This window comes from Muscardinus avellanarius (assembly GCF_963383645.1).
Source record: "Muscardinus avellanarius genome assembly, chromosome: 13".
Lineage (NCBI taxonomy): Eukaryota > Metazoa > Chordata > Mammalia > Rodentia > Gliridae > Muscardinus > Muscardinus avellanarius.
This window is the reverse complement of record NC_137799.1, coordinates 34,971,879-34,995,773: the sequence shown is the minus strand read 5'-3', so window position 1 is coordinate 34,995,773 and position 23,895 is coordinate 34,971,879. Positions and strand designations below refer to the sequence as shown.

The 23,895-nt window shown below is 44.5% G+C and overlaps 1 protein-coding gene across 2 annotated transcripts in view; it reads left to right on the top strand.

The window, feature by feature from the left end:
* Window positions 1-1,014: 1,014 nt before the first annotated feature.
* Window positions 1,015-23,895, top strand: part of NR4A3 (nuclear receptor subfamily 4 group A member 3) — a gene marked incomplete at its 3' end in the record, with an annotated part of 37,749 nt that continues 14,868 nt past the window's right edge. Inside the window, exons 1-6 of one of the 2 annotated variants that reach the window (XM_080708346.1) lie at window positions 1,015-1,183; window positions 2,057-2,128; window positions 3,370-4,331; window positions 8,210-8,339; window positions 8,799-8,971; window positions 22,192-22,391. In XM_080708346.1, coding sequence (XP_080564472.1) covers window positions 3,372-4,331; window positions 8,210-8,339; window positions 8,799-8,971; window positions 22,192-22,391 — 1,463 coding nt within the window. In that variant the 5' untranslated portion in view covers window positions 1,015-1,183; window positions 2,057-2,128; window positions 3,370-3,371. The remainder of the gene's footprint in view (window positions 1,184-2,056; window positions 2,129-3,369; window positions 4,332-8,209; window positions 8,340-8,798; window positions 8,972-22,191; window positions 22,392-23,895) is intronic. The other variant, XM_080708347.1, reaches the window with a different exon arrangement.

Here is a 23,895-nt window from a genome sequence, read left to right as displayed (position 1 = left end):
GAGGTTTTTTTGTTTGGGTTTTTTTTTTTTTTTTTTTTTTTTTTTTTTTTTTTTTTCTCTTCCAGTTCACGTTCTGTGCTCACCCCGATCAAAGGGGGCGCTACAGGCTGGAGTTTGGGGCAGCTGAATCCATCCCCTAGGCCAACTAAGCGGCACTTTCAGCTACAAAGTTTGGCGAGGCTGTGCGCTGCGAAGTTCGCCCCGTAGCCGCGCTTGGCGGCCTCCCGCATGTGCCCCCTCCGGTCCTCGGGGTGGCCGGGAGCTCCGAAGCTGCCCACTCTTGGGGACACTGCCCGCTAAGTGCAGGGACCGCCCTCCACCAGCCACCCCGGCCTCTGAGGCCGCCCGCCTACCCGCCTGCCTCCCAGCTCGGGCCTCCTTTCCACAGCACCTTTTTGTTTGTTTGACCCCTGGTCCCTGAAACTCGCGGCTAAAGGAAGCGAACCTCCATTAGCATTTAGTATGAAAAGCGCAGACTTTCTTAATTCCTCGGGGCATTCATGCATTCGTTCCGGACCTTGTGCATTTCCTATGCAACGTGTAAAATTTGTATTTGAAGGGTTGGAGCTGGTAGAGTTGGAAAATGGCTATTTTCCGCTCGTGCACACCCACTGACCTCCCAAATTCCGGTGAAACTCATTCCTCAAGTGTTCTGCTGTCTTCAATTTTCCCCACTTAGCGAGCTCGGAACCAACTGTGAGGGCAGAGAGATCAATTTCTCAACGATGACAGGCTGCGGGGGGGCTTTTAGCCTCGGCGCACAGCACAACCGCGGGGAGCGCAGGGGGTGCAGACATCTCCTTAGCTTCCCCCGCGGCTATGTGATGCGTCTTGCTCCGGGATGCTGAGCCCCTTGAGCACCTCTGCCTACTCTTATGATAATTCTTTGTAAATAACTAAAATTTCTACACACACACACACACACACACACACACACTCGCCTAGCCCAGGGCGCGATGACCCATACTGGTCTCACAGCCTTCTCTGCCTTCTTCCCTGGTGTCTGTAGAGCCCACTGCGGGAGAGCGCAGCCCGGCAAGCCCGGGCCGGGTGCCTGGACCCTCAGCGGAGCCTGGCAGCGCCGCCGCCGCTTCGCCTCACCAGACGACCTCACCTCCTACACTCTCAGCCTCCGCTGGAGATACCCCCAGCCCCACCATTCAGCGCGCAAGATACCCTCCAGGTAGGTCTGAAGGCACGACCCTTCCCGGGCAGAAAGAAATGGGTGGGGGAACCACATACTCAGCGGGCTGCCTGGTCAGCTTACCCAGTCCTGCTGCCCCCCCCCCCCGCCCGCATTTGACAGAGCAGGTGGCTTCCTTGCAGGAAGCTCCTCTGTAGACCACACCCTGTTGCTACCAAGTGGAGCAGCCAAATTAAATTAAATGATGCATTTCTGAAAAGTATATTTCCTAAGAAAAATGTGAATGTCCCAAGAGATTAGGCTCTGTTGTACATTTTAATGTCTTAATTTTTGCCCTCCTTTTCAATTCAGTGCATGCATTTAAGGGAAGTAGAGAGCATTTTTGTGTGTATAAAACCAAAATCATCTGGGTGCAGAAGTTTGGATGATTAAAGCTCAGATGGAAAGGGGGGGGAAACACTGGAGCTGGAAGCCAAGGAGTAACTGTAAGTTTGGCAAAAGAAAGGACGGCAGGTTTGGTTTTCGCCACCTCTTTACAAATTTGCTAAAGGGATACTAGATGCCAGGCCTGTGTAGGCACCAGAGATGTGCAGATAAATAGAACCCAGTCCCAGCAAGCTCATCTTCCAGCTGGAAACTTTAGAAAGACACAAAGAAGAGCATTGGGTGGGGAATGGCAGAGAAGACTAAGAAAGGAATCCTAGAGGTGCTGGAGGAGAAGAGAGGAAAGACCTGACAGCGTTCTCTCTTATAAACGATGAGCCTTTCCTTTCATCCCAAAAAATGGACACGGAGACAAGTAGATCTTTAATGTCAAACTATGGGAGTGTTTTTTAAAGGCGCTGCCTGGAAAAAAAAAAAAAAAAAGATAGACTTGAGCCGGCCGCTCCTCACCACTGCTTCTTCCAACAGGCCCTCCTCACCCTTTTTCAAGTCAAGATTTCATCCCATACACGCATGACTCAATCAGATTTGGATATGTGGGTAAGAGAAAGATGTCCAGGGAAATGTGCAGTACTACTACTCACTTCTCTATCAGTCACACCTTCTATACCATAGACTATAAACAGACACTAAGCACCTCAGAAAAAACTGCCCATTTTACCACCTATGTTGACCCATAAAGAAGGAATATAATTTGATAAATCACCCACTAGAGCAAATCATTCTCAGGGCCTTCTCGCCCAGTTCAAACTCTCTTAACATTAGGAGGCACCTAAGAGACCAGTCACTTTGAGAACCGACAGAGAAACCAAATAAATCCAGAAAGTGCTTTCTTCTTTTCTAGAGAACTAATTCTTCTGCCCTAAGAAAATACTTAGACTAGCTTGCCTATGTGATAGCTGCTAGCTGTTGTCATTAGATAGCTTCTAATATATCTTGTTAGTCAAAAGTGGAAGATAGATCCCCCCCCCCGCACACACATATATACACGCGCACACGCACACACACATGCACATTGTATAGCAGAAAGCAGGTTTGGTGGGTGTTTTGGTACAGCTGCTGATCTTTTTCTTTGCAGATGGCACAAACTCCCCCGAGTCCATTTCCTGGAGCTTTTCCACCTCACCACCTAGCTGGCTGAAGTCATCAACAGGGGTCCAGTTTGTGCAGGCGGCTAGTCCTATTTGGAGGAGTGAGGAGGGGGTGGGAAAAAGCAACCACAACATGTGTGGGCAGCCTCCATTGGCACTCACAAGATGTTAGAATGTCACTGTATTCCTCGGCCAGTAAATCCCACACAGGACATCCTTCTGACTAATTCATAGGTTTACAAACCAACATGTGTGGTCTGGGGGACCAGTGGCCTTTCACCAACAGGGCATTCGCTGGCTTTCCCTTTGTCTTCCCAGCTTGTGGTTGAGGAAGCCATTCTGGTTAGTTTATAAGACTCAAGGCTACTTTTAAAAAAAATCTCTGAGTTTATTAGGGAAGACCTTAACCTTATCAGATCAGGTTCCCAGACCTGGAGGTACAAAGGAGAAGGAAGAGAAGATGGAAATAGAGGCCCCCAGGAGACAAGACTCCTGGGGCATCCTGTGACCCCTTTGTCTTTCAGGGAGGAAGAAAGTAAGCTGGGGCTTATGTCTGTGCTGCCAGAAGGAGAGGAGGATGTCTCTTCCTCTCTGTTTCCCAGATTAGGGCACTGTGAATTCAGCACTGCCTATTAGCCAGGAAAGGAGGGCTGCCTTGCTTCTGAGAGACCCTTTTCCCTTTCCCTGCAGATATGCCCTGCGTGCAAGCCCAGTATAGCCCTTCGCCTCCAGGGTCCAGTTATGCAGCACAGACGTATGGTTCGGAATACACCCCGGAAATCATGAACCCCGACTACGCCAAGCTGACCATGGACCTCGGCAGCACCGAGATCACGGCCACCGCCACGACGTCCCTGCCCAGCTTCAGTACCTTCATGGAGGGCTATTCCAGCAGCTATGAACTCAAGCCCTCCTGCCTGTACCAAATGCAGCCCAGGCCTTTGATCAAGATGGAGGAGGGCCGCGCGCAGGGCTATCACCACCACCACCATCACCACCATCACCACCACCACCATCACCAGCAGCAGCCGCCTCAGCAGCAGCCATCCATCCCTCCTCCCTCCGGCCCAGAGGACGAGGTACTGCCCAGCACCTCCATGTACTTCAAGCCGTCCCCTCCGTCCACCCCCACCACGCCGGGTTTCCCCCCGCAGGCGGGACCGCTGTGGGACGACGCGCTGCCCTCGGCGCCCGGCTGCATAGCGCCCGGCCCGCTGCTGGACCCGCCCATGAAAGCCGTGCCCACCGTGGCCGGCGCGCGCTTCCCGCTCTTCCACTTCAAGCCCTCGCCGCCGCACCCACCCGCGCCCAGCCCGGCCGGCGGCCACCACCTGGGCTACGACCCGACGGCCGCCGCCGCGCTCAGCCTGCCGCTGGGAGCCGCGGCCGCCGCGGGCAGCCAGGCCGCCGCACTCGAGGGCCACCCGTACGGGCTGCCGCTGGCCAAGAGGCCGCCCGCGCTGGCCTTCCCGCCGCTGGGCCTCACGGCCTCCCCGACCGCGTCCAGCCTGCTAGGCGAGAGCCCCAGCCTGCCGTCGCCGCCCAACAGAAGCTCCTCGTCCGGCGAGGGCACCTGCGCTGTGTGCGGGGACAACGCCGCCTGCCAGCACTACGGGGTGCGCACCTGCGAGGGCTGCAAGGGCTTCTTCAAGGTGAGCATGCACCCCTTCCGGGAACCTCCTCTGGGCCGCAGCCAGCCCCTTAGCTGCACTGAGCATCCCAGTGGGTGCAGGAGCAGCCCTTGGCTTTCCCAGTTTGACCCTTCAGACCCGTGTTCCCCAGAGGTTTCCTACAGATGCTCCTGAAGGGTCTGCAACCCTCCTGACCTGACGTGGTTCCTATGAGCTTTTTTTTCTGGACATAGCTTTCAGCAGAATGTCAAAAAAAAAAAAAAAAGAAAGAAAAAAAAGAAAAGAAAAAAGAAAAAGACCTGTAACTTCAACAATGCTGAAACCTCACTGCATGTCTTGTCTGCCCATACAGGCTCTCTGCGGGGATAGGGTGTGTGTGGCAGGCCCTGGACATTTGTGTCTCAATCCTCACAGTGTGGGCTGGGACGCTAGAATCAGATCTGAGACTGAATTCTGGCCACCCAATAGCTATTTTTATTAGGTAGATAGTAATTATCCTTGTTTGGTAGATGGGGGAATGGCGCTTCAGAGAGGTCATTCAACCGCTGCAGAACACACTCAGAGTGGGGTGCAGACAGGATGCTCACTCACGTTTATGTGACCCCCCAAGTGCATGCCCTTTTCATGGCTCTGCAGAGGCAGCATAGACTGGGCAACCAGCTAGATGCAGTTTGGAGCAGCTCCCTCCATAGAAGATAGAAGTTGGGGGTCTCAGTAATCCAGTTCCTCCTCTAGGGAGCCTTCCCTTCCTCTGTGATACACACAGTGCCAGGTTTCGATATTGTTCATTCTCTTATAGACCCAGAGGAGAATTTTAGAGTGGGAGGGACATCCGCCTCCCCTTACTTCACCCACACTGTGAGGAAGCTGCTCTCTAGGGAGGTGAACCCTTGCAATACGCTGCATGTGGGTGGCCTGGGGCCAGCTGGTTCCCTTGACTCCAGAGCCTGGTGCTACTTCACCCCACCCCACTAGGGCGGGAGTGGGGGACACCTTGTCGTCTTGCCTTTTACCATCCCCAGACTGCTTGGGACACTTACTTCTGTGCCACCTTCTTGGCCCCTTTCCTGGCTGATCATTATTTTAGGTATTCGCAGACCCACACAAGTCCTATGCTGGGCAGGGTAGAGGGAAAAGAAAAGCAGCACGCTGATTGGGTAACTAGAATTTGGGGTGTCAAGAGGATATACCTGGGAGCATGGGGTGAGAAGTCTCAAATAAGAGCCCTAATTTGTCACCTGCCAATTGTATGACTTTTGGGCATGACACTTCTTTCTAGGCCTCTGTTTCCCTATCAGTGAATTAAACTCAGAGAAAGGCTCTCTTAAGTGAAATAAAACATATGAAAATACTTTAGAGTCTTTAGAAGGCCACAATAGCTCATTATTAAGTGAAAACTATGATTTATAAAAATATACACGTCTGTGAATGGCTATACATACTAATAAGCAACAGTTATTTTTAATGTGGGAACGGAACAGTAATCATGTCATTAACCGAATCCTGGACATAAATGAGAAATTGTTCATGGAAAGACTTTACAATATGTTCAGGACCCTAACAGGTATTTGGGATGGTGATGTTTTAAATGTAGAACCACAGCCTTTTCTCCCCTCCCCCATCTTCACTTAAGCTTTTCCAGGGTACCTTTGAAGTGACTGCATTCCTTTCACAGGTTTGTACAGCATAAAGAGCAGTAGAAAGGGAGAGAAGAAAGGAAAATAACTAAGAGAATTCTGAGTATTCCACATATAGAATCACCCCTACATCACTGAGAACTGACCAAAATATGGGAGTGGTCGGACTTTCTGAATCTACAAATGTCCATTAAATGTTCCCCAATAACCTTCCTTTTCTGCAGCAATCCCTTGAAAACAAATCTATACTTGAAATGGTGGGGGCAGGATGGGGGGGGACCACCTCATGGATCTGTTAATTAAGGAAACAGGAGCAGGTTTTACCCAGTGGCTTTCTACCATTAAATTGAATTCTTTAAAAATGTGACATGAAGTACAGTTAATGATGGGAATCCTGTGATTGAACCGTAATGATCTCTCTGTCCTTAAACTGTGCAGGCACACACCATTGTGGAGAAGGCTTCAGGTTATTGGGAAAATGTATACCTGAAGCAAAATGCCACTAGCACTTAAATTGGCATATCGCCTTGAGGATAATGGCAAGAAATAGAGTGTTAGAAATGACTGCATGTTCAATGAAAGAGCGCTTCATTCAGGAAACACAAGTTTCCTATCCTTACAGACTGTGGAGAATGTAAATGCTGGAAACTCAGAGTATCTTTGTGTCTCCGAATTTTGCATTTTAAGCTGGGCGAGTATGTCTTAGACTTGAGAGAGGTTGGCTCTGATATATATATATGACCAATATATATATATATTGGTCTTATAGAAGCAAATTAGAAACTATACCCTAAAATGAAATTAAAAGATAGAAAACTGAAACACAGGGTTGAGGATCACTGGGAATAAAGAAAAGGTGGAAAGTAATCCTAGAATTTTAGATACAAAATAGATCACAAAGCCTAAATTATCTGATTTTTTTTAATGTAGCTCAGACTTCCCAAATAAATTCCAACTTTCTGCTCTATATAGAGTTATATAGACTCAGGTAATTTTTAAATGGTTTTACCCTCAGTGATAAAACATATCCCGTTGCACAAATGTTTTAATTTAAAAAAAAAACAAGCATTCTTTTACATTTTTAGCATAAAATATGTTTAATTATTTCTCCATGAGCCATTTCAAAATTCTAAGTGATTCTGAAAAATAAGACATTATTTTTCTACCTAAGCCTATGTTTTAAGATGTCTTTTATAATGTGTCTATTTTGGTGTTTGTATCAATAGTCTTTTATGAAATAATCTGTTAATGGGAATTTTCACAAAATCTGGATTTCATATTTCTTTCTCTTGTTCTTATTTGTCATTTGGGATTTTTTTTTCTCCTTTCTTGGATATGGTGGTGACTTTTAATATAAAGTTCTTTGTTGTTGTTGTTGTTTTTACTGTTGTTTTATTTTTATTTATTTATTTTTGTTGGTTTGTTTTTTGGTGGTACTGGGGGTGGAATCCAGAGGCTTTCTACCTCTGGGCTACACTCCCAGACCTATTTTATATTTTATTTGGGAACAGGGTCTCACTAAATTGCTGGGAGCCTCACTGAGTAGCTGAGGCTGGCTTGAAACCTGTGCGATCCTCCTGTCTCAGCCTCCCAAGCGCTGGGATTACAAGCATGCCCCACCACACCCGGCTTAGTATCCAGTTTTAAGATACTGCTTTAAAAAATTAGAAATGGCCAGTTTACCTTAGATACTCTTTAAAGATAAACTCTACAGCCCAACTAAGGGAATTTCTTTATTAATTAAAACCTTCTTGGCTATACATTTTAACAAGACAAGCCCTGATTTTCCTTTTTATGATTCCATCTCTATTGGGTAGCAAAGCCAGCTACTGAGATATTTGACTTAAATAGTGATAGCGTACAAAGTACATCGCAGATAATTTTGATTTTATTTTAATAAGGTCAGCAATAATCAGGGGAGTGGAACAAAGTAGAAAATTGTTCCCAAAGGGATATTAAAAGTGGAGATAATCCAATCCTCCAAGGTATGATATGTTGACCTGGTAATTTCAGATATGATTTTATCATTCAGAGTTGGGTGTCTCCTGAGACTTGATTCAGAACAATCCGAGATGATTTCCATTGTCAGCAGCTAACACTAATAAAATTGTTTTTCCTGCAGGCTAGCGTGTTAGGAAATTAAATTTATCTAATTATACGAATTGCACTGTCGCTTTTCACATTGTAATTAAAATACATTTTGTCAGGTCCTACCTCTTTCCAGAAACTATTACTTGACTATATCTGTATTGTATTTCTCAGAGAACGGTGCAGAAAAATGCAAAATATGTTTGCCTAGCAAATAAAAACTGCCCAGTAGACAAGAGACGTCGAAACCGATGTCAGTACTGTCGATTTCAGAAGTGTCTCAGTGTCGGAATGGTTAAAGAAGGTATGTATATAATGCTTTTCATCCATTTGGTTTATATGTATACTTAGGCATCACTGAAAAAAAAAGTTAATATTTACATTGAGATGTTGAATGGTCCTAGTTTTTCGTTCCTTTCAACAATTTGTTTCTATGGAATATTTCACATTTAAAAATAGACAAAGACTATGTATTCTGATTTCTCAAAATCAATAAATGATGTGTAAATCCATCTTAGTTCTATTTAAGAAGGAGACTTTTAGGGCTAACTCATTACCAAGTGGGATGTCTATTTTACTAGTCTCAGCTCTCATTAAATCATTGTTGAGTATTATTCCAAACTCATTGCCATGTTTAAATGGTTGTCCCCTTTATTGATTGCCCACCTAAAATGTATTTTGAATTCTTTTTTTCTTTTTTTGGGTTATGCCTATTCATAACAGAATCTCTAACGATTCTTTCCTTTTTCTCTCCCTGCCTCAGTTGTGCGTACGGATAGTCTGAAAGGGAGGAGAGGTCGGCTGCCTTCCAAACCAAAGAGCCCATTACAGCAAGAACCTTCCCAGCCCTCCCCACCGTCTCCTCCCATGTGTATGATGAATGCCCTTGTGCGAGCTTTAACAGACTCGACACCCAGAGATCTTGATTATTCCAGAGTAAGTGTTATGATGTCTGTTTGTGAATGAATGACCAGAATTTCCATTCACGATGCTACAAATACGAGCTGGTGGAATGACTGTGCCTGGCACAGTGCTACTCGGTTTTCAGACCTTTTCGGGATTTCTCATTTCACTTAACAGCTGAGGGCATATATTGCACCAAATAATATTTGCCTTAGTGGATCTCTAAAATGCCTTAACAAATGACTCTGAGCACTGCACCTGTCATAGCCATTGTTCCAGGGTTCCTGGAGGTCGTGCCAATGAAAATCTGCACAGGTGAAGGACAAATTTTCAGATTTTTTTTTCATGGTCTAGACAAAGTGACTACTGTTTTTTCTCATATTGTGATCAAACCATCTGGGTGAGACACAAGTCTTTCCTTAAGCAGTTTACCCAATTGCATCCGCATTGATTGACCCACTGCTTATTCAGAGGGATTAGACCATTGATGGAGAGGAGTGAGCTCTGGCCTTGACATCAGGAGGTGTCAGGAGGACTGGGATGGAACGCTGCCTCTGCTGCTTCCTCCCTGTGTCACCTGGCTCCTGTTCTGGGCTTTCCTGTCCCTACAGCAGAGATGATTACAATCTTTAACCCCAGAGGGGTGTTTCAAACAACAGTCACACAAGAATGACAGAAACAGTTTTAAACCCTTAAATGGTTACAGTGTTGTTATTTAGGTCAGCCAAAACATATCAGCATGTTAATTTCATTTGGATATATGTGTGAAGCCTGCAAATTTAGAGAACACAGAGAAGAGCCATGAGAGAGGATTTTCTGAGAAAATGTACACACATTATTGTAAATCAGTTTTTCTAAAAGGACTTCAAAAGGAAAACTTCTAATTAAACTGGGTCTGACCAAAGAGGGAAGGGAAGAGAAAAAAGATCACAATTACTGAATGATTTCTATATGTTAGACATTGTGGTACAATTGTCTCATTTAATCCTTACCACCAACCATGGACTATAGGGATCCTTATCTCAACTAAAAGACAAGAAAACTTAGAAATGCAGATTAAGAGAGACCAGGGCAGGGGTCCCCAGCTGGTTGATCTGATTGGCAGCTGTGGCCAGATTGCCTTCCCCAGGTCCAGTGAACATTTCAAGCATCTGGTTGACTGGCAAGGAATAGGAGGTGTATCTTTGCTGTGTGCCCTTCTTTTCAGTGGCAGCATTGACAGAAATGACTGGTGTACCTGTTGGGATCCTCTTTCCCTCATCCCCACCTTCCCTGGGCGGCAAAGCCTGTTCTCTACACTCATCACAAGGCTCCCTGTGACAGCGTGGTAGATCCTTAGCGCCAAAGGCTGAGGACTCTTATTTTGATTACAAGTAGCATTCCTTGACTAAAGTCAAGTCTCAAATAATAGTACAACAGAAGAATGCAGTAGTTAAGGGCTTGAGCTTTAGAAGCATGAAGGCCTATGAAAATCCCGACACCATTATTTATTAGCTGGGTCACCTTGAACAATTAATTAAACCTTTTAATAACCCAGTTACCTTATCTATGATTTGGGGTAATCACATTGACTTCCTGGGATGGTTTGTGAAAATTAAACATGGTAGCTGGGTGTGGTGGTAGTACAGCCTGCAATCCCAGTACTTGGGAGGCGGGGACAGGAGGAACACAGGTCTGAAACCAGCCTTAGTATGAGACCCTGTTTCCAAACAAAATAAAACAAATAGGGTTGGGGGTGTAGCTCAGAGGTAGAATGCCTCTTGGGTTCAATCCCCAGCACCCCCCCAAAACAAAACAAACAATTTTTTTGAAGATTTAAAGATGTTTATTAGAAAGATAGAAATACAGAAAATAGAAATACAGCTCCATACCAGACTGGCATGGAGGGGTGACTTGAAATGAATATACCCACAAACAAATGTTAAAAAATGAAAAACAGGGAGGATAAAAGGTTGAACTTGCCCAAGGTTGTACAACTAACATGCATATGAGAGAGAATTAGGAACCAAGTATATCAAATCTGAAGTCTGTCCTCCTTTTTTTTTTTTATTTTGTGGTACTGGGGTTCCTGAAAGCCCTTCTACCTCAGGGCTACACTCCCAGACCTATTTTTTATATTTTTACTTGGAAACAGGATCTCTTAAGCCAGTGAGGCTGGCTTTGAACCTGCACGATCCTCCTGTATCCGCCTCCCAAGCGCGGGGATTACAAGGGTGCGCCACCACGCCCGGCATTGTCCTCTTTAATACCAAGCTTTACTGCCTCTCTGATTTCAAGTGAGAGTGGGTGCTAGAAATATATTTAGGAATGAGGACTTCTCCCTGAAGCACCCGTAGTCTCTCTCTATACGGTTCATCTATGAATGAAGCTTCTAGACCCTGCCTTGGCTAACTAAGGCCGTAGCACACAATCTGACCTTGTTCCAGGGCACATGACATCACCATTGAAGGGCAACCCAGAGAAGTTAGGCCCCAGTTGTGATATTTGGGCCCCACAGTATCCAATTATCAGTCTACCTGGCCTAATTACCCATTCTGCAGCAAACCCTCCGCAGCAGTTTGAGTCGTCCCAGCTGGTAACTGTCTCCTTGCTGAAAAATCAATCCAGTGTGTTTGCTTGCCTCTGCATCGTTCCGTCTGTTAGTCCAGAGTCATCATCTTCATCAACAAACATTTATCCAATTTAATTGTTAGCTTTGTCCAAAATAGCCGTTTGACCAAGCCAATGTCTGGGTCACACTGATACTACCTCTGGGGCCGGGCTCAATTTTGCAAAGCATATTTATTTTAATTGCATTATTTTGGAATCAGGTTGAACCTCAAAGCTTGGGTTATCCTGCTTTTAGATAGCTTTACAAAATTATCAAAAGTTGGACCCAAATCAACTAAATTAAAAGACTTTTAAAAAATACAGTGAGTTTTCATCAAAAACTTGGATGCAGGCATAGGAGCATGCTGATCACATTTGCAGATGACAGAAAGCTGGGAGGGATCGCTAATATGATGGATGTCAGTATCAACATTCAGAGTGATCTCGACAGGTTGGAACAGGAAGGGCTGAAGCCATCACGGAGAAAGTTAACAAAAATAAATGTGAATCTCAGCATTTAAAATTTAAAAAAAAAAGGAGGAGCCTTGGCTTGTCAGTGGTTCATGTTCAGAAGAATCTCCGGAGTTGATTCCATAGACACTCGTATGAACCAACAAAGGATATGTGTGGTGGAGAGAGGGATGCTGAATTACCGGCGGCAGTAGTCAAGGAAGAGCATCAGGACCAGGTTTGGCATGGTCGCATAGACTTTGTCCTGTCAGACCACACTTCAAAAACTGAGTGCAGTTCCAAGCTGGGGTTTAAGAGGAATGTGGATACCTGTTTCTGGGAACTTGTAATAAGGGAAGCCTGGAGGAAATGAAACTATGTAGCTAGGAAGGAAGATTTGGTGGAATTAGGCTACTCTTTCTCTGCCCACTCTATTACTCCCATCAGCAGGTCTAAAGCTCCCATCAGCTTCCTCTGAGGATGAGTTCTCATGGCCATACTAGCTGCTGTGAAAGTGTGAGATTGCTAACACAAGAAATTATTTTGTAGTACATTGAGTCCCTTCTAACTCTTAAGATTTTTGATTCTGAGATTTAGCTTATTGTCCCTAAATGCAATGCTTATATATGCATGTACATAGAAGAATATATATAGATAAGTAACTTGATATTTATTTAAAACTAAACTAGCTTTGTCCTCTATTAAATATTAGTACACAGAACGAATGAAACAAATTTAGAGTGCGTACTTTGAGCCAGGTGTAATCATATGTATTATTCTTACATGGTTTCGCTTAAGCCCCCAACCTCACCTTTATGTGGCCTAATTGATGGTTTAAGTAGTTCTTTTTAAAACACTCTCATTCATTGAAATTCAACGTACATACTACCTTCCTCTTAAAATTGTATATTTACAGCTGGACTTAGTGGTACACGCCTGTAATCCCTATGTTTGGGAAGTTGAGGCATGAGGATTATGGACTCGAGGCTAGCCTCAGCAACTTAGTGAGACCCTGTTTCAAAATAAAAAAAAAATAAAGAGAACTAGAGATGCAGCTTGGAGGTATAGTGACCCTGGGTTCAACCCCAGTATCCCCCAACTTTTTTTGTGTGGTACTGGGGGCGGAACCCAGGGGCTTTTTACCTCTGGGCTATACTCCCAGACCTACTTTATACTTTATTTGGAAACAGGGTCTCACTAAGTTGCTGAGAGCCCCACTCAGTAGCTGAGGCTGGCTTCAAACCTGTGTGATCCTCCTGTCTCAGTCCCCCCAAGTGCTGGGATTACAAGCGTGCGCCACGATACTCGGCTCCCCCAACTTTTTAAATTTATATTTGTAAACTTAAACAAGTGGAGGTGACCTTGAGATCATCTCTTCCAGCCCCCATATTTTTCAGAGGAGGAAATTAAGGCTCACAGGGGTTAACTCACTCACCTAAGCTCATTGACAGAGCTAGGATGAGATCCAAACCACAACACTCAAGGTCCAATATTCATATTCCATCATACCGTCACTTCTATTTAATAGAAATTTATTAGATTTTTTAAAAATAAAAACTTTATTTGATTTTTCAAAAAGCCACAATGATAGCCAGGCATGGTGGCTCACACTTGTAATCCCAGCACTTGGGAGGCTGAGACAGGAGGATCACACAGGTTCAAAGCCAGCCTCAGCTACTTAATGAGGCTCTCAACAACTTAGTGAGACCCTTTTCCCAAATAAAATACAAAATAGGCCTGGGAGTATAGCCCAGAAGGTAGACAGCCTCTGGGTTCCACCCCCAGTACCACCAAAGGAAAAAAGAAGTCACAATGATAGCAATGTATGCCCTTTTACTTTTAAGCAGGCAAACCATTTAGAAGTGGATACAATGAAAAACTCGAATCTTTCTCTTCATTTATGCCTGCCTGATCCCACTCCTCAGCAGTTAACTAAGGTTAACATTTTAGTATGTATCCATAATTTATTACATTTTAAATAAGAACTTTCCCTGTCAAGTTTGAGTGGGAGAGTTGATTGGACCGATACAATTCATTAAAACTGCTTAGCTTCCCCCAGTGAATCAGGTCGATAGAGGAAGGAGAATGTGTTCACCAGCCCTGGTGTGTTTTAATCTTCATGTAGCAGCATATGTGCCTTGAAGGTAGAAATTGAGCGGTTTTTTCCCTGTCTGTGGGAAAGGGAAGGGTTTTCTTCCAAGTCACAGAGGGAATGAATGTTTCAAGAGGCCAGAACAAGAGCTCCTGAGCTCCGTGACGCATTCCTGGCTCCGGGACCTTCGCTTCTCCTTTGGGCCAAACCTCTCTCCCTCAAAAATGAGCTCAGATCATTGTATATCAGCGCAGTCAAAACATGTCACGTTTGATTTGTTTCCTCTCGAAATGCTGCTATTCTCTGCCCCACAGTTGCTTTTAATTTAGCAATACAAGTATATATAGTCACTGGGCTTGGCTTCAGTGCCTGCATAATTACTAATGAGAGAATATACTTAATGTCCTCATGAGTTGGTCATTCCACGTGTCTTTCAGGACACTAGGATGTTTTCTGGTAACCAATGCCAGGTAGTGCGGTGAAAGATTGCAAATATATGAGGTACTATGCATATAAAACCCAGCACCAAAAAACAGCGTTCAAATGTTCACCAGTTAGCCTGTGAGAACAATGTGTCTAGCACATGTTAGACCTATGGAGAAAGCAGCATGGAGACTGCAAATGAGTGGCTTCATGAAGCTTCTCAGAAGACAGTTACAAACCGCCATCAGCTAATTCACAAGGTGATTTCAGGCCGGTCCCAGCCCCTCCATGGGCCTCAGTTTCCTCATCTGAATGGAGGGGATTGGACCCAGTGCACTCTAGTGATTGCTTCCAGCCTTCTTATTCCTTGAGCCTACAGCCAGTACACCTGCGGTAGAGCTCCAGTTCACTATATAAGTGCAGGTCATTTCCCGGAGTGTGGGGCCTAGAAAAGCTGCAGGTGTTTGTCATAAAATGCAGATTCCCAAGCCACACCCATACCTTCCTGACTCAGAATTGAGGCAAGCAGAAATCTGTATTTTTATAAAGTGCTGCAATATGCCTGTAATCTCCGTATTTGGGAGGCCGGGGCAAGAAGATCACAGGTTCCCAGCCAGCCTCAACTAAGTGAGACCCTATTTCAAAATAAATAAGTCAAGTATGGTGGTACATGTCTGTAATCCTAGTACCTGGGAGGCTGAGATGGGAAGATCGCATGTTCAAGGACAGTCTCAGCAAGTAGCGAGACCCTGTTTCTAAATAAAAATAAAATAGGGCTGGGGGTGTAGCCCAGAGGTAGAATGCCCCTGGGTTCAATCCCCAGTGGCGCAATAAATAAGTTATTCATTAATTAATTAAAAAACTAGAGCTGAGGGTGCAGCGCAGAGGTAAAACACCCCTGGATTCAATCTCCAATATCATGCATACACACACACACATACACACACACACACACACACACACACACACACACATGCACGTACACAAAGTGCCTCAGATGATTCTTTGGCACACTAAGGTTGAGGAACCACTTATAGTTTAATGATGACAATTAAATTTTAGCTTGAATTTACCAGTTTTTCTTGGGGTGAGAAAGAATGAACAATAGAGATATGTTTTCCAGGAAACAGTTAATTTATTTAACAAATATTATTGAGCGGCTACTGGGTGCCAGACATTGTCCTGGAGCAATGACAGGTTGATCCTGCCCTCCTTGCACTCACACTCCAGTGAAAGAGAAAAAAGGTAAATACCTAACTGTAGTTGTGTCACTCGTGGGAGTATTATTATTATTATTATTTGGTGGTACTGGGGTTCCTGGAAGCCCTTCTACCTCCGGGCTACACTCCCAGACCTATGTTTACATTTTTTTATTTGGAAACAGGGTCTCCTAAGCCAGCGCGTGCGGCTGGCTTCGAACCTGCGTGATCCTCCTGTCTCTGCCTCCCAAGCGCGGGGATTACAAGCGTGCGCCACCACGCCTGGTGTATTTTGGCTTTGAAGAGAGGAGTGCAAGCAGATCAGAAAAGAAAAAATTTAGCCCGGCGTGGTGGCGCACGGTTGTAATCCCAGCATTCGGGAGACTGAGACAGGAGGATCGCCATTTGCGACAGGCTCAGCTACTTAGTGAGATCCCTTGCAACTCAGTGAGACCCTGTTTCAAAATAAATAATAAAAAAAAAATAGCGCTGGGGATGTCATCGTCGCTCGGAGGTAGAATGCCCCTGGGTTCCATCCCCAGTACCGCAAAAAAAAAAAAAAAAAAAAAAAAAAAAGAAGAAGAAAAAGAAATTTGGGAGGAGAAATATATTCATTGCCAATACTTCTAGTATGTAGGAGGCTGAGATGGGAGGGTCACAGGTTCAAGGTCAGCCTCAGCAACTTATGGGGACCTTGGTTCAAAACTTAAAAAAAAAAAAAAGAAAGAAAGCTGATGTGTAGCTTAGAGGTAGAATGCCCCTGGGTCTAGTCCCCAGTACAAGTAAACAAAAAAGTATAAGAACCTAAAAAAAGTATAAGAACCTAAAAATATATATGTATATCTTAAGTCATACAATGGTCATGTCTAAAATTCCTAGAGATAGGAAGACCCAGAGAAAAGTAACATCCAAAGGGAAGAAAAACATGTTCTTAGGATATTTTATGTACTTAGGCAGGGCTGATAGTGAGATAAGTATTTGATTCTACTCTGTTATTGAGGCGTCACGTCACTAATATTTAAGGATGAAATCTTCCCTTTGAATAACTTCCCTTAGGCCTAGGCTGCTGCTCAAGTCTGACTTGCAAAGTTGTTACTACTGCTATATGAAATGTGCAGACTCATCTTAATTCAAATAATCATGATATTCGTGGTTACTGTTTACAGCTCCAGATTCTAATCGAGGTGCTTTGGAGAAATCTCTGCTAGGCGTTGGCCATCAGTGCATGTAATGCTGACTCAGACTGGTGGGGGAGCCAGATTTTTATGGAGCAAGGGTTCCTATAGGCTAGAATTAAAATTAGTATAAACAGGGGGAGAAAAGTTCATCTTAAAAATCTTCCTGAGCTGGGCATGGTGGCATATGCTTGTAATCCCAGTACTTGGGATGCTGAGACAGGAGGATTGCAGGTTTGCAGGTTCGCAGCTATTTCGTGAGGCCTCTGCAACTCAGTGAGACCCTGTTTCAAAATAAAGAATTAAAAGTAGGGCTGGGGGTGTAGCTTGGAGGTAGAATGCCCCTGGATTCAACCTCCCAGTACCACCAAAAAAAAAAAACCAACCTTTTCTGTTGGCATTTATTAATAAATAAATATTTCTAGATTTTCTTGGGTGAACCCAAACCTATCTTACCCAGAGATAAAGTGCTGTAAAAGAACAGAGAGGCAGAGCTGGCATCAAGTTCTTCCAACTCCAGGTCTAAACTGCTAGGCCTGCAAAGAATCCAGAATATTTTGCTCTGTTTCTTTAACTTGCATGTTCATTAGAAGGGATGATTTTCTTTTTTCCTTAGCATTGGATGCTGACCCGACAGTCACCCCCAAGTTACTAGTAGCTCAGGCTAAATCCAGTCAGGCTCCAGGATTCTGGGACTTGGACCAGCATCACCGCAGGTAGAGCCCGGAGGGTCTGGCTGGAGTCTGACAGGCCTGCCTGCTGGCTTTCCTTCATGCTGGGCCCCGTCAGAGAAAAGCATGCACACAGGGCAGCAGAGACTGCTCTTCTGTGAGTGCAGGAGGCATGAAATGTGAGCCCAGCAGGGGCAGAGCCCTGCTGAGAACACAGGGTGACAGCTATGCGCTCTGGTGGGTTCTGAGCAAATGCTGGAAGCAGAGTGAGTGTTGAGTTGTGAGCCACCATTCAGGGAAACCAGTTCAAGAAGAGGCTAAGAGCCCATTCCCAGGTTCCTATCCATCACTATTTCTCTCTCTCTCTCTCTCTCTCTCTCTCTCTCTCTCTCTCTGTCTGTCTGTCTGTCTAGTCCACTCGTTAAAAAGAAAATCATGCCAAATTGGTGTCAAATTCTAGGAAATAGCATCATACCTGGAATGGCTTAGCAATGCTTAGAGTCTTTGAATGCAAGAGGCAGAAGGGAACTTAAGGGTCAACTAACACAATGGATTCCTGTTTCAGAGACAGAAAGAGACCCAGAGATGGGGGTCAAGAGCTGTGTAGAATGTTGGTGCCAGAGCCTGGAGCCATGTCCAGCTACCTGGCCCAGCACGGTTTCCTTTACTTAATACCATCACCCACTTGGGAGTTTCCCACATACTGCTGGCAGCTTTTAAAAGGGGATTCTGGCTGGGTGTGGTGGCATGTGGTATTTGCGAGGCTGAGACAGGAGGATCACAGGTTCACCGCCAGCCTCAGCAACTTAAGGAGGCCCTGTTTCAAAATAAAAAAATAAAAGGGCACAGGGGCTATAGCTCTGAGTAGGATTCCCCTGGGTTCAATCCCAGTACCACTAAAATTAATTAATTCACTAATTAATTAATTTTTCTGGTGGTATTGGGGGTGTAACCCAGGGACTTTCTACCTCTGGGCTATACTCTCAGACCTATTTTATATTTTATTTGGAAACAGGGTCTCACTAAGTTGCTGAGAGCCTCACTAAGTAGCTGAGGCTGGCTTCGAACCTGTGCGATCCTCCTGTCTCAGCCTCTCAAGCACGGAGATTACAGTCGTGCACCACCACGCCTGGTTAATTAATTAATTTTAAAAAGGGGATCCTACCCTGAATTTTATCCTGCCCTTAGAGAAGATATGGAATTGGATTCATAAAAGAGAAGAAAGTAAAACTGTTAAAATTTTTTTCCACGCTCCTGCAATGAAGAGTGTGTGATGTGTTGAAAGGAGGTGGTGGCAAATGTCTCTGACACAAGATCGTGCAGCATCCTTAAACATCCTTGGAAAGGGAAACTGCCTTTTCCTGAATTTGGTTCTCATGGCCCATGGCTTCACACCTAATCCTTGGCTTTATGGAATCCTGGGCCCTTGATGGGATTGTTGATAATAGAGGAGTCAGAACTCTAAACTGGACCTGATGTCATAGGACTTTAAAGAGTTAGAGTGAGGCCAGGCATGGTGGCACATACCTACAATCCCAGTACTTAGAAGGGCTGAGACAGGAGGATCGCAGGTTCTAGGGCAGCCTCAGCAACATAGTGAGGCCCCAGCAACTTAGACTCTGTCCCCAAATAAAGAATAAAATAGGGATAGGAGTATAACTCAGAGGTAGAATGCCTCCCAGTTCAATCCCCAGTGGAAGGAAGGAAGGAAGGAAGGAAGGAAGGAAGGAAGGAAGGAAGGGAGGGAGGAAGGAAAGAACTGATGAACATCCTACTGCAACCCATTCTCCCATCCAAGAAATACAGAAGCTAAGGGATGGTGACAATTCCAAGTACCAGAACCCATGCCAGTATTAGTACAGTCATCATTGTTAGACTGGTCCTATGTGTCAGACCCTTCTCATATCTTATCATCACAACAAAAGTTTGAAGGAGATATTATTATCCATATTCTACAGAGGAGAAAACTGGTACCTTAATCACAGATCAGGGACCAGGACAAAACTGGGTTAAAGTTTCTGGTCTCTTTGTCTGTTATTTCTTTAGTTTTTTTTTTTTTTTTTTTTTTTTGGTGGTCCTGGGGATGGAACCCAAGGGCCTTCTACCTCTGGGCTACACGCCCAGACCTACTTTATATTTTATTTGGAAACAGGGTCTCTTAAGCCAGCTGAGGCTGGCTTCGAACCTGCGCGATCCTCCTGTCACAGTCTCCCAAGTGCGGGGATTACAAGTGTGCGCCACCAACACCCGGCCTATTTCTTTAGTTTATTTAGTTTCTTTAGTTGTGTCTGGCCACTTCTAAAAAAATAAAATAAAATAAAGTAGACCCTGTGAAGTCCAGTGCCTCAGTTATCACACTGAGGCAGGTTTGTGGTATATACCTAGCTGCTTATTAACTTTTCCCTATTGGCCTTTTCTTCTCCAATAAGGTTTGGGTATTGTGGCAGATTCAGGCATTCCCCTGTCTCTTCTTCCACTGAAAAAAAATCAAATGACTATTAATAGAGGGGCAGTTATGTGCCAGCCACTGTGCTGTTGGCTAAGCATGGGGCCATCGAATACATACCTGAGAGCTACGATTTGAATAAAACAAAATTCTTTTTAAATATCTAAAAAAAAAAAAAAATCACAGGGGCGGGCTACCAACCAATAGCATCAGGCATGTTAACAGCCAGGAGGGTATAGGACTTGAAATTCCAGAGCCAGTTTAAGGTCTCACTGACCTTGGGATAGCCCTCGCTATAACTTGGGAAAACTTCTTAGCTTCCCTGAGCCTTGGTTTCCTCATCTGTAAAATAAGGATTCAAGGCCCTGCCCACAAGGACCAATTGAGAGCAGGAATACAAAATCACCTTAATCATGTGAATGCAAAGGCAGTGATGTGCCTTTACGTGAGTGTCTCTACATATCTCTTGAATCTCTGTGTTGGTGCTTGTCTCCTGATTACTATCTCCCACATCAATCTTCCTCCCTGGAGCAGAAAAGTTTTCCTCTAGTGATGCAAGCAAAGAGTGGTTCTGCCAGAATATCCCAAAGCTGCTAGAGACTTCATTCCTGTTTGTACATTTCTTTCTTTCTGGACCTTTCTAGATCTGCATGGTCTGGTAGGTTTTCTGCAGTGATGAATATGTTCTACACATTTGGTTATTGAGCCCTTGCTAATGTGGCTGGTGGGATGGCGGACTGAATTTTTAATTTTATTCAATTTGCTTTTTTATACTTTTTAATCAGTGTATTGTAATTATGCATCATGGTGAGGTTCAAAGTCGTACAAACATGTGCACGGGTCTCGGTGTGTTTCTTTCAGGTCCTACCCTGCTACCCACCCGCCCCCCCATACATAATCGCAAGATTGGTAGTGACACCTTCATGCATGGGCAGAGCATGGTTTGAACTGTTTCATTCATCAGTTCTTGTTCTCTCCCTCTCCACCTCCCTCCCACTGTCCCTTCCACTCTTCGAATGGGCTCTCTCCTCAATTATCTAGAGTCCTTTTTATTTCCTATTTTCTCTCTAGTGTCCACATGCAAGAGAAAACATTCGATTCTTGACTTTCTGAAACGGGCTGGTCTCATGTAGCGTAGTATTCTCTAGTTCCATACATTTTTTCTCAAATCGCATAATTTTGCTTTGTTATGGCAAAGTAAAATCCGTGTGTTTGTGTGTGTGTGTGTGTGTGTGTGGTGTGCTGAAAGGAGGTGGTGGTAAATGTCTCTGACACAGAGTCATAAAAATGCCCTTTCCTGGACTTGATTCTTTGGTCCATGGCTTCACACCTTATCTATGGCTTCGTGGAATCCTGAGCCCTTGATGTGATTGTTAATAGAGGAGTCAGGACTCTAAACTGGATCTGATGTTATAGGATTTTTGAAAGTTACAGTGAGGCCAAGTGTGGTGGTGCATGCCTATATTCCCAGTTCTTAGGAGGCTGAGACAGAAGGATCACAAGTTCTAGGCCAGCCTCAGCAACTTAGACCCTATTTCAAAACAAAGGATAAAATAGGCCTGGGAGTGTATCTCAGAGGTAGAGTGACCCTGAGTTTAATCCCTAGTACCACAAAAAATAAAAATAAAAAAAAAATTATTGTGACCAGGCCTCCCCTAGACAAATTCAATTAGAATCTCTGGGGGTTAGGACCCATCCAAGGGTGTGTTTAAACTTATATAAATTTGACTACTGTGTAATAACAATAAATTCACTTTATATCACAGGGCCATTGTGAGAATCAAACATTACTGTGAATGCACAGGGGTTATTTTGTTTTGGTTTGGTTTGGTTTTGGTTTGTTTTTTGTTTTGTTTTTGCAGCACTGGAGATTGAATCCAGAGGCATTTTACCTCTGAGCTACACCCTGAGCCCTATTTTATTCTTTATTTTGAAACAAGGTCTCACTAAGTTGCAGAGGGCCTCACAAATTGCTAAGACTGGCAGCGATCCTGCCAACCTGCGATCCTCCTGTCTCAGCCTCCCGAGTACTGGGATTACAAGCATGCGCCACCACGCCCTGCTTTGCACAAAGGTTTTATAAACCTTGGAACCTAAATGAAAATGTAAAGACCTAGGCATTGACAGTCTGGCAAGAGCCAGTTTAGAAATGATGGTGCTATTCTCAAGGAATCAGGGTAACACTGCTCTCTGTGGTTTGTGTTCTAGTACTGTCCCAGTGACCAGGCTGCTGCGGGCACAGACGCTGAGCACGTACAACAGTTTTACAACCTTCTGACGGCCTCCATTGATGTCTCCAGAAGCTGGGCAGAAAAGATTCCAGGATTTACTGATCTCCCCAAAGAAGATCAGACGTTACTTATAGAATCAGCCTTTTTGGAGCTGTTTGTTCTCAGACTTTCCATCAGGTAACGTAACCACTGTTAGTTCGTCTTCTTTCCATCTACTCCTTCCTTCGAAGAAGTTTGCAAGAGTCTGTGCTTATAACTGAATCATCAGAGAAAAGTTTGCTCAAGAAGCAAATATGAAATACGATCAGGCATTTAGAAATCTGAGCAATGGGAAACAGAGCATTGGAGTGGAAGTCCCAGCCCATGGCTTCTATTCCCAGTTCTAACATAGACTTGCAGTGAGACCCTGGAGCACTATACCTCTGACTACACCCCCAGCCCTTTCTTTTCTTTTTTGAAGCTGGGTCTCGCTAGGTTGCTGAGGCCGGCCTTGAATGTGCAATCATGAACTAGAATTACAGGCATGTGCCACCACACCTGGCTGGCTCCCTCCTTTGTAAAATAAAGAGAATGGACTTGGTGATCTCTGAAATCCCTAGCAACCTCATCAGTCTACAGTTCTGGGAAAATTCTCATGGCGGATAAGGTATTTCCTGAGAGCAAGTATTTGCTTGGGAACGCTATTTACCGCATAAGCTTCTATTACAAGTTACTGTTCTATTACACCCACCGGGGCTAAAATAAGGTCCACAACTTCACAACCCCCACGATTTACTCTAAGGGAACAGCAGCTCCTGAGTCAAAGATTTGGTCCAGCCTCGTGTTCAGTGACACCAAACACAAAAAGGAAGTGTTTTTGTTTTTTTTCCAGAATCCTGAACTTCAGATCTAAGCCCCTCTCATAAATTCCACATGTATCTCTTTTTTTCACTTTATTTCATTACTCTTTCTATTCTCACATAGCATGTTTATTTACATCTTCCTTGCCTCATTTTAGTTATATATATTTTAGGAGGTGGTACCAACAGTTCACCAAAAAAAAAAAAATTTTGGAAAAAAGTAAAAGTCACATTTCCCCTCTTTTTCTTCCCTCCCACACTCTCCCCGATTTCATATTCTGTTTCTAGAAACTTCTTTTGGAAGCACGGGCTCCCGTGCCTCGCGTTCATCTCTTTGGGAAGGAATACAGAACCCGCTTTTTTAACTCGTGCTCTGTCTACTCTGATTCTAGTTATCAGAGGTCTATGGTTAAACCCTTAAGCTCGAATCTTCCTATCCTGTGCGTGTGCCCTGCATGAAGGGGTCAGAGGGAGATATAGAGATAGAGTTATGACTAGAGTGCCAGTAATTAGCTTAATTTACAGCCAACATGGTGCACCCCAGAGCTGAGCAGCAACGTGGCTGTCATCTGGCAGGCATTCAGCAAACGATTAAGTAGACAGTAAGCTCCATCCAGGCAGGCACCGTATCTGTCCTGTTCACCAGCTTTCTCCAGCGTCTGGCTCAGGAATGACACATACTTGGTGCTCAGTAAACACTTGCTAAGTAGGAATACATAAAGTTATTTACCCAAAAATCATGATTAAAGAGATATTGACTTGTAAATGTAAGAGGCCTATATATAAATAAATGTGTAGCAAGATATTTTATTATTTTTTTTCCCCCCCGCGGGTCTGGGGAT